At 44.0% G+C, this 10912-nt stretch overlaps 1 protein-coding gene across 4 annotated transcripts in view; it reads left to right on the plus strand.

The window, feature by feature from the left end:
* Positions 1-10664, plus strand: part of LOC138296509 (elongation factor 1-alpha 1) — a 53715-nt gene extending 43051 nt beyond the window's left edge. For all 4 annotated transcript variants that reach the window (XM_069235683.1, XM_069235682.1, XM_069235681.1 and 1 more), the window contains exon 8: positions 9973-10664. In XM_069235683.1, the coding sequence (XP_069091784.1) occupies positions 9973-10097 (125 nt within the window). In that variant the 3' untranslated portion in view covers positions 10098-10664. The remainder of the gene's footprint in view (positions 1-9972) is intronic.
* The last annotated feature ends 248 nt before the right edge of the window (positions 10665-10912 follow it).

Raw genomic sequence — 10912 nt, forward strand, 5'->3', positions numbered from 1 at the left:
TGGTTCTCCCAGGGAGTGCCCCAACGCTGCCCCCCCACTCCCATGACAATTGTTCTGTTGTGTTTTTTTGTGTGTTTCTTTTGGCTGTTTTTGGGGGTTGATGGGGAGGGTTTTCTCCACTGGCAAGTTGAGGTGGTCATTGCATGGAACTACTGTGTCACACATCTCGTGGGCTTTGAGCACAACTCTTTTCATTGATGCCTCCATGTGCCATGTTGTGGGGGGGCTCTTCTCTCACTGTTTAGAGGGTTGTCAGAAGAGACTGCTTACTGGTATCATAACTTGCTCCCATAAATGATGTCTAATCTTATGACATTGCACTGCCTTCAATAGAATGTTAGAGGCCTCAGTCCTTGTAACGCATGCCAAATACTTGCCCATCAACTGGCACCTCGTTTCCTTACTCCAGGATACCCATCTCACCAACTCTTAAGCTGGTAAATTCTTAGTATGGTGGAGCACTTGCAGCCTACTTGTATTCTAGAAGGACATCCATCCTCATTAAACGATGGAAGTCTATTCACCTCTGCCAAGAGATGAATAACCCTAATGGCAGATTCACCAGAGTCCAAGGCATTCTATGGGGTAAACATATGAGCCTTGTCTACTACCCAAATACAGATGGTTGCAAATGTTTCCACATGGTATGTCATCACTGTTTACAAGTGACATCTCGCACTGTTCTGTGGGTGGAGGTTTTATTTCATCATGGTTCCAGATCCTGTCCTTGATTGCTCACACCAGCAGGTTTGGTAGCATCCATCAGCGGCTTCAGCCCTGCGTTCCCTGATGGCTGATAACCATGTGCTGGATGTGTGGAGGAGACATAGACATCCTTTTCAAAGTGTTGGAATGTGGGGCGGGGCACATAAACCTACCCAGTCATTTCTCCTGCTCCTGCTTAGACCTATGGCTCGGCACCCCAAAGCAAGACTGTGGAACATCTCCCACGCACCTTCCAGGACTTCCTAACTTTTCCCATTTTTAATTGTTGCAGCTGCCGCCCAGATTAAAAAGTTAGGGCTACCAGGCAGATTTATTATTATTTTTTTTAAATGTATTTATTTATTTTTTAAACTAACCCTACCACCACTCACTACCCTATTAGTGCTCCTGTGCATCTCACAAGTTGTAGCACATCCCATTCCACAAAGGAATTGGGAAGGAATTCTATAATGACGCATGCCACCACAGGGTAGCCATAGTGGGTGAGTTCTTTAAAGCAAGGTTATTTTCTCCTTGGGTCAGTGGGATGATTTTTTAGATTGATCCCGTTTAATTGGTGCCCATGGATGGATGGGGAGCCCACCTGCAAGAGCTTTCTACTAGAGGCCTTTGGTCAGAATCAGAGGAAAAAGCTCCACATCATTGTGCGTCATAAGAATAGGCAGATTGGTAGGTCAGCCAGTCCTAATCATAACAGACAATACAACATCCATGTTCTACATAGAAAAGCAGTGAGTGGCACGGTCCAAAATCTTCCAGGAAAAGCTCAGTTGCTGTGATTCTGGGCCAGTTCCCACAGGATCAACATTGCTGCCATGACGATTGGGTGGATGTGCTCAGCTGGAAAATGACCAATTGTCACAAGTGGGAATGGGAACAGAAAATGGTTGATTTATATTTTCAATCTGTGGGGTTTCCCCACAATCATTTTATTTGACACTCGAACAACAAAAGATGCATGTGCTTTGCTAGCAGGTTTTGGCATCCAGGGACAGTGATGCTATTTCAATCAGTTGGTCCAAGATATTTTCCTATGGTGAATCTCCTATTTCCCCCACCCCGCCGGTGTGTTGAAGACAGAGATAGATCATTGCACTATTATCCTCATTGCAGCCTCGCCAGTAGTGGTATAGCAAGCTGCTGCAGTTGGTCCAACCATTCCTTTTAAGGTGCATCCCAGGATATTGTACAGAAATCAAGGAGAAATGCTTCACCACAATCCCATGTAGCTGAATTGGTCAGTGTTTTACCGGACCACCTAGAATTTGGCCATTTGGATCTCCCACAAGAGTATAAACCAATTCTGGTGCAGGCTTGTGCTCCAGCAACTGTTAAAACTTTCAACACTAAGTGGAAGTGTTTCTGTATCGGTGCAGGAATGGGTCCTCATCCTCTTCAAATTAAGCCTTCTCGGATCCTGCCATATTAAGTTTGGACAAAGTGGTGTTAAATGTTCTTCAGTCCAGGTTCATCGGGGTGCATATTAAAGACTGACAGTTCGATGCCTAATCTCAAAGGAACATTAAACCGTTTATGAAAGCTCTCTTAAGAGCTTTTCCACCTCTTAAGCAGACTTAAGATTTGTTTCATGGAAGACAGCACTAAACTTCTAACACCCGTTTGGAGAATGGGAGAGATTCAGGTATTCAAAATCGAAGAAACCTTTCTCTGATTCACTGAGGACCAAGTGATACTCTCAAACAAACCTAAATTAATTCCGAACGTGCCTAACGACCTCCATTTGAATGGGCCGGTCATTTTTAGATCCTTCTTTCTCAATCCATCCTCACCAGCAGAAAGATCATTACATTCTTTATAAATTTGCATAGAGGTCTCTGATTCTAGATAGAGCAGGCAAAGGGCATATGCACGTCAGGCCAGCTAATTTGTATACCTTCCTCAAACACAAAAAGGTCAAGCCCTGCCCAAACATGGGATAGCTAGTTGGATCTCATCCTTTATTGCTTTCTGTCAGGCCAAAGCCAGGCATCCTCTCCAGGGAAGAGTGAGGGCGCATTCCACCAAGGGCATAGCTTCAACTGCAGCACTCTATACTGGGGTGGCCTTGAAATTAATCTGCAGACCTGCCAACTAAACTTTTTTTTTAACAAATCACTGTGTGAGGAGGTGGCAGGGTCTTGGGAAGGGGTAGGTCCTTGTGCCGAGAAGTACCTACTAGGTACTTTTGCCCCAGCCTCACCCAACATCTCCACCTCCAAAGTAAGAGAGCAAGGTTTGGTAAAGGCAGTAGGTTTTGCCTTGCGAATTCTATTGGTTTTGTTAGTGTTCAGTTAGACATGTTACACAGTACCTTGATCTGCTATACAACCAGGGGAAAAAAAGTACCTGCACAGTTAAGAAGGCAGTGGAAGGACACTGGCCATTAGACAGTGACCTGAAGCTATTCTTGGTCCAAGCTCTACTCCAGGCTTGGATAGCAAAAGCAGAGCAGGAACTGAAAGCAGACTACGTACTGGCCAAAGAGAAGCAAGTAAATGAGATTGACGTTGGAATGAACGTATGGTAAGTTCAGGTTAATAAGAGGTGGGTTCTTTTTCTGGGTTCCATCACACCCCTTAATGGAAGTCTGCAGTTAAAAGCCTATAAAATCAAGCAGAAAATCTGTGGATTACAGCTCCTTTTCCATACCACTGTGTGATATCGGCTCCTCACCGGCTGACTGTGAAGGGAGCTGATATTGTGTGTCATACAGTGTCACCTTATGAGTTGGCAGGTCTGCATCTGCTGTGCTGCCACTTGGGAGAGCAGGCATACATTCACGAAGTATTAATACCTGTATTTGGACACAGAACCTAACCTAGCGAAAGGCACTCTTGAGAAACCCCTTTCGTTAAAGGAGAGACGCTTCTTCCTTTGTTCTACTGTATTATGCGTACTACTTGCTATTCTGATTCAAGCATGTGAATATAGAAAAAGATTGGTATCTTTTATAGGTTCACAAGTGACTCCCTTCTCCCATGTCAGAGGCTCTTTCTATTCTCATACTTGTACTTTTGAAATCCTGAGTTATTGTTGTCCCTAGGGGGCTTAAGCTTCCGCCTCACTGACTTAAGTTTCTGTTCTGTCAAATAGGGTGGCTGTGTTACTAAACATATGATGTTTCAGGTCTGTGGGCTTTTTACATTGTATACTTTGTATATTTTTATACTGCTATCTTTAATGCACTAAGGATTCCCAGCCTGACAGTCCAGCATGTGAATATATAAAAGATACCAATGTTGGAGAACTGGAGTTGCAGGTAACCAACTTCACCTCTCTGCTAGATGCTTTGATACTTGTACATTGGTAAAGAGCCTGCACACTAAGTGACACTGAGTGAGTGGTTTCCGAACGAAAGTATTGACGGGACTCCTCTGTGTGATGAACTCGGTAGTTCCAAGGATCTAAATTGTTAAATTTTATATATAAAATATAATAATATATAGATATATCATTTGTTCGGTGGCATGTGTAGCTGCAGATACACATGCTGTGCACAGTCCGCCGTCTGGTGTTGGGCTCTGAGTGTTATAAGTTGTTTTTCTTCGAAGAAGTCTTTTCGAGTCACGAGACCGAGGGACTCCTCCCACTTCGGTTCCATTGCGCATGGGCGTCGACTCCATCTGAGATTGTTTTTTTTCCGCCATCGGGTTCGGACGTGTTCCTTTTCGCTCCGTGTTTCGGGTCGGAAAGTTAGTCCGAATCTCTGAAAAATTTGTTGGTATTGTTTCGTTCGGTATCGGGTTAGTTAGAACAAATCGACACCGAATCTTGAAGAGCTCCGGTAGCCCTTCGGGGTAATTTTGATTCCCCCGTCTGGGCCTGGTCGGCCCGACCGCGTGCAACTTCGAGACTGATGGAACGGACCCCGTTCCGATTCTGTCCTAAATGCCATAATAAATATCCTTATACGGATCAACATTTGGTCTGTAACTTGTGCCTGTCCCCCGAGCACAAGGAGGATACGTGCGAAGCCTGTCGCGCGTTTCGGTCGAGAAAAACGCTCAGAGACCGAAGAGCCAGGAGGTTGCAGATGGCGTCCACGCCGACAGGACAACAACGGTTCGAGGAAGAAGAAACTTTCTCCATCCACGAGTCGGATTCCGAAGAATTCGACGTCGAAGAAACGCCAACCGTGAGTAAGAAGTCGAAACAAAAAGCTCACGAAAAGACTGACAAAGCCCAGGGGACGCCACCGCCAACAGGCCATGGCTTAACCCGAAAAGTGGGGGACTGTCCATCGGCACTGAAAAAGGGCGAGCTGGTGTCGAAGTCATCCGACTCCGGTCGAGATACAGGCACGCAGCAATCTCGGGACCGAGAGAGTGGCGCAGAAAAAATTCGGCACCGAGACAGTGGCACCGAAGTTGGTCGGCACTGAGAGGGCACGACGCTGAAAAGAAAAAAGATCTTGTTGGAGCTGAAAAAATCCAGAGACACGGTTTCGGTGCCGAAACATCCGGCAACCGAACCGAAAACTGGTTCCTACTCGGAGGAACAAGGACTGTCCTCTCAACTAAAAAAACACAGATTTGAGGAGGAATTACAAACAATAGAGCCAGATCACACGCAAAAGTGGCTCTTTATTCAAAAAGATACAGGGAAGATCAGCACTCTTCCCCCCCAATCCAAAAGGAAACTTGACTTCCAACAAGGAGACAAACAACCACAAGCAAAGGTGGTAAAGAAGGTAACTCCACCACCCTCTCCACCACCAACTCATGCATCACCGGCACAAACTCCACCATTAACACACTCACCAGCTCATACCACAATGAGCCAGGATGATCCAGATGCATGGGACCTCTATGACGCTCCAGTATCGGACAATAGCCCAGAGTCGTACCCAACTAAACAGTCACCACCTGAGGACAGTACATCATATGCACAGGTGGTCGCTAGGGCAGCCGAATTCCATAATGTATCACTACATTCAGAACCGATCGAGGACGACTTCCTCTTTAACACCCTGTCCTCCACCCATAGCCATTACCAAAGCCTTCCCGTGCTCCCAGGAATGCTAAGGCACGCGAAACAAATATTTCAGGAGCCAGTTAAAGGCAGAGCCATAACTCCAAGGGTGGAGAAAAAATATAAGGCACCACCAACAGACCCTATATTTATTACAACATAGCTGACACCGGACTCTGTAGTTGTGGGGGCAGCTCGTAAGAGAGCCAACTCGCATACATCAGGCGACGCACCACCTCCGGACAAGGAGAGCCGCAAATTTGATGCAGCGGGAAAAAGGGTTGCAGCACAAGCAGCAAATCAGTGGCGTATCGCCAATTCGCAGGCACTCTTAGCGAGATACGACAGGGCTCATTGGGATGAAATGCAACATTTCATCTAACACCTACCCAAAGAGTTCCAAAAACGAGCGCAACAGGTGGTGGAAGAGGGACAAAGTATCCCGAACAATCAGATACGGTCTACCATGGATGCAGCAGATACAGCTGCAAGGACAATAAACACTGCAGTCACCACAAGGAGGCACGCATGGCTGCGCACATCTGGGTTCAAACCTGAAATCCAACAGGCTGTGCTCAATATGCCGTTTAATGAACAGCAATTGTTTGGGCCGGAGGTGGACACTGCCATTGAAAAACTAAAAAAGGACACCGATACAGCCAAAGCCATGGGCGCACTCTACTCCCCGCAGACCAGAGGCAAATTTCGGAGGACACCTTTTAGGGGAGGGTTTCGGGGTCAACCCACAGAAACCAACACTTCACAAACAAGACCACCTACCTACCAGGGTCAATTTCAAAGGGGAGGTTTTCGGGGGCAATATAGAGGAGGCCAATTCCCAAGAAGTCGGGGAAAATTTCAAGGTCCCAAAACCCCCTCAAAATAAACAGTGACTCACAAGTCACACAACCCCATCACACAACACCAGGGGGGGGGGGGGGGGGAGACTAAGCCAATTCTACAAATCTTGGGAAGAAATAACGACAGACACTTGGGTCTTAGCAATTATCCAACATGGTTATTGCATAGAATTTCACACATTCCCTCCAAACGTCCCACCGAAAACACACAATATGTCAAAACAGCATATAGATCTTCTAGGACTAGAAGTTCAAGCATTACTACAAAAGGACGCAATAGAACTAGTACCAAGCCCACAGAAAAACACAGGGGTTTACTCACTGTACTTTCTAATACCAAAGAAGGACAAAACTCTGAGACCAATACTAGATCTCAGAATACTAAATACCTACATCAAGTCAGACCACTTTCACATGGTCACATTACAAGACGTAATCCCACTGCTCAAACAGCAAGACTACATGACAACATTAGACCTAAAGGATGCGTATTTCCACATACCAATACATCCTTCACACAGGAAATACCTAAAGTTCGTATTCAAAGGAATACATTACCAATTCAAGGTGTTACCATTCGGAATAACAACTGCGCCAAGAGTCTTTACAAAATGCCTAGCAGTAGTAGCTGCACATATCAGAAGGCAGCAAATACACGTGTTCCCTTACTTAGACGACTGGTTAATCAAGACAAACGCGCTAACAAGATGTTCACGTCACACAAAGTATGTCATACAGACCCTTCACAAGCTGGGTTTCTCCATCAACTATGCAAAGTCACACCTTTTGCCGTGCCAAACACAGCAATACTTAGGAGCGACAATCAACACAACAGAAGGGATAGCCACTCCAAGTCCACAAAGGGTTCAAACATTTCACAAGGTGATACAGGCCATGTATCCAACACAAAAGATACATGCAAAAATGGTATTAAAACTCCTAGGCATGATGTCATCATGCATAGCCATTGTCCCAAACGCAAGATTGCACATGCGGCCCTTACAACAATGCCTAGCATCACAATGGTCACATGCACAGGGTCAACTTCTAGATCTGGTGTTGATAGACCGCCAAACATACATCTCGCTTCTATGGTGGAACAGTACAAATTTAAACAAAGGGGGGCCTTTCCAAGACCCAGTGCCAAGATACGTTATAACAACGGATGCTTCCATGACAGGGTGGGGAGCACACCTCAATCAACACAGCATCCAAGGACAATGGGACATACATCAAAGAAAGTTTCACATAAATCACTTAGAACTGTTAGCAGTATTTCTAGCGTTGAAAGCATTCCAACCCATGATAACCCACAAATACATTCTTGTCAAAACAGACAACATGACGACAATGTATTATTTAAACAAACAGGGGGGGGACACACTCGACACAGTTGTGTCTCCTAACACAAAAAATATGGCATTGGGCAATTCACAACCACATTCGCCTAATAGTACCATTTATTCCAGGGATCCAGAACCAGCTAGCAGACAATCTCTCTCTGGATCACCAACAAGTCCACGAATGGGAAATTCACCCCCAAATACTGAACACTTACTTTCAAATTTGGGGAACAACTCAAATAGATCTATTTGCAACAAAAGAAAACGCAAAATGCCAAAACTTCGCATCCAGGTACCCACACCAGCAATCCCAAGGCAATGCTCTATGGATGAATTGGTCAGGGATATTTGCGTACGCTTTTCCCCCTCTCCCTCTCCTTCCATATCTAGTAAACAAATTGAGTCAAATCAAACTCCTACTAATAGCACCAACATGGGCAAGACAACCTTGGTATACGACACTACTAGACCTGTCAGTAGTACCTCATGTCAAACTACCCAACAGACCAGATCTGTTAACACAACACAAACAACAGATCAGGCATCCAAACCCAGCATCGCTGAATCTAGCAATTTGGCTCCTGAAATCCTAGAATTTGGACACTTAGACCTCACACAAGAGTGTATGGAGGTCATAAAACAAGCTATTCGAACCTTTCGAACCCATGCATTCTTGTGAAATGCAATACTTAACGTGGAAAGTTGCATTTCTCATTGCCATCACATCTCTAAGAAGAGTAAGTGAAATTCAGGCGTTTACCATACAAGAACCATTTATTCAAATACACAAGAATAAGGTAGTTCTAAGAACAAATCCAAATTTTTTACCAAAGGTTATCTCACCGTTCCACTTAAATCAAACAGTAGAATTACCAGTGTTCTTCCCACAGCCAGATTCAATAGCTGAAAGAGCACTACATACATTAGACATCAAGAGAGCACTAATGTACTACATTGACAGAACAAAACTAATTAGGAAGACAAAACAACTATTTATTGCCTTTCAAAAACCTCATACAGGAAATCCAATTTCAAAACAAGGTATTGCCAGATGGATAGTTAGGTGCATCCAAACCTGCTATCTTAAAGCAAAGAGAGAGCTGCCTATTACACCAAAGGCACACCCAACCAGAAGGAAAGGTGTACCATGGCCTTTCTAGGAAATATTCCAATGAACGAAATATGTAAGGCAGCAACATGGTCTACGCCTCATACATTTACTAAGCACTACTGTGTAGATGTTTTATCTGTACAGCAAGCCACAGTAGGTCAAGCTGTACTAAGAACTTTATTTCAAACTACTTCCACTCCTACAGGCTGAACCACCGCTTTTGGGGAGATAACTGCTTACTAGTCTATGCACAGCATGTGTATCTGCAGCTACACATGCCACCGAACGGAAAATGTCACTTACCCAGTGTACATCTGTTCGTGGCATTAGTCGCTGCAGATTCACATGCGCCCACCCGCCTCCCCGGAAGCCTGTAGCCGTTTGGAAGTACATCTTGAACATTTGTACATTTGTAAATATATTACATTAAACCTTCATTTTGTACATACGTATTCATTCCATTGCATGGGCACTATTATTAGCATACACAACTCCTACCTCACCCTCTGCGGGGAAAACAATCTAAGATGGAGTCGACGCCCATGCGCAATGGAACCGAAGTGGGAGGAGTCCCTCGGTCTCGTGACTCGAAAAGACTTCTTCGAAGAAAAACAACTTGTAACACTCTGAGCCCAACACCAGACGGCGGACTGTGCACAGCATGTGAATCTGCAGCGACTAATGCCACGAACAGATGTACACTGGGTAAGTGACATTTTCCATTTCTGACTAGAGTGAAATGCAGAAAGTAGATTGTAGGAAGAAATGTAGTCTACATGCAGTTTTAGTGTATTACATCAATAATATTTTAGTAAATTGGTGTCTGCCTTTTTTCCTTTTAGATGACTAACACGTCATGATAATATTCTTCTTACTTTGATGTTATGTAAGAGTTTGTTTTATGAATCCAATTTCATGCTTTTGTTTTTTTCCCACCGGCCCTCTCCCCTCTTTTCCTCAGGTCGTTTTGCTGTACGTGACATGAGACAGACTGTCGCTGTAGGTGTCATAAAGGCAGTTGAAAAGAAGGCTGTAGGAGCTGGCAAGGTCACAAAATCAGCCCAGAAAGCCTCCAAAGGCAAATGAATATTCAGCACATCATCACCAACCATCCGACTTTCGACTAGCAGTGGGAAAATGGGCTCTGAACTGTTTGTCACAATTGGCTATTTAAGTTCAGTAGTAAAAAACTGGTTAATGATTAGAATGCATCGTAAAAGTTTCCGAAGGAAAGGAATGTTTGTGGACCATTTTTATGTCAGCTTAGATTTCCAAAATTGGCAAACTAATAAATGGGAACAATGACCAAAATATATTGCATAGTTTGAGGCCATTTAAAATAGTTACGCAGATCCTGTTTTGGTTGGTGCTGATGTTCTATGAGACAACCCGGAACCATGTGGTATTCATTGATGTAGGTTTTATCTACCTTTTAAATACAACTTGTTGAGTTTTGTTTCTCTTTACAGCATCATTTAAATGCTAATTGTATTTAAAGTGGCTCATCAGGTTACTTGTGCCATTTACAAAATAGGATTACATATTGAAAGGGTGTATGTAACTTGTTCACCAACCTGCTTTAGATGTCATACTGTTTTTTTTTTTTTTATTATTATTATTTTTTTTTTAATTTAAATAAAAATGAATACCATGTTTTGTTGGCTAAAATTATTTGTGGCAGTTGCCTGCAACTTGAATGTGGGAAAGAAAGTGGAAAAGCACAGTTAACACAGGCTCAAAACTGCTGTTCAGACTGAGGTCAATTAACCCCTTCCTGCAGAACGCAGCTGAAAGAGGTGATTGAATCCAGTATGTGCTTTATCTGTTGCTAACCATTACTGATTACTTGGTAACTGAAAGCTGTAATCTTTGCCAGTGGTATTGGGGCATACAAGGTCTAT

The sequence above is a fragment of the Pleurodeles waltl genome, chromosome 5 (genome assembly GCF_031143425.1).
Source record: "Pleurodeles waltl isolate 20211129_DDA chromosome 5, aPleWal1.hap1.20221129, whole genome shotgun sequence".
Classification (NCBI taxonomy): domain Eukaryota; kingdom Metazoa; phylum Chordata; class Amphibia; order Caudata; family Salamandridae; genus Pleurodeles; species Pleurodeles waltl.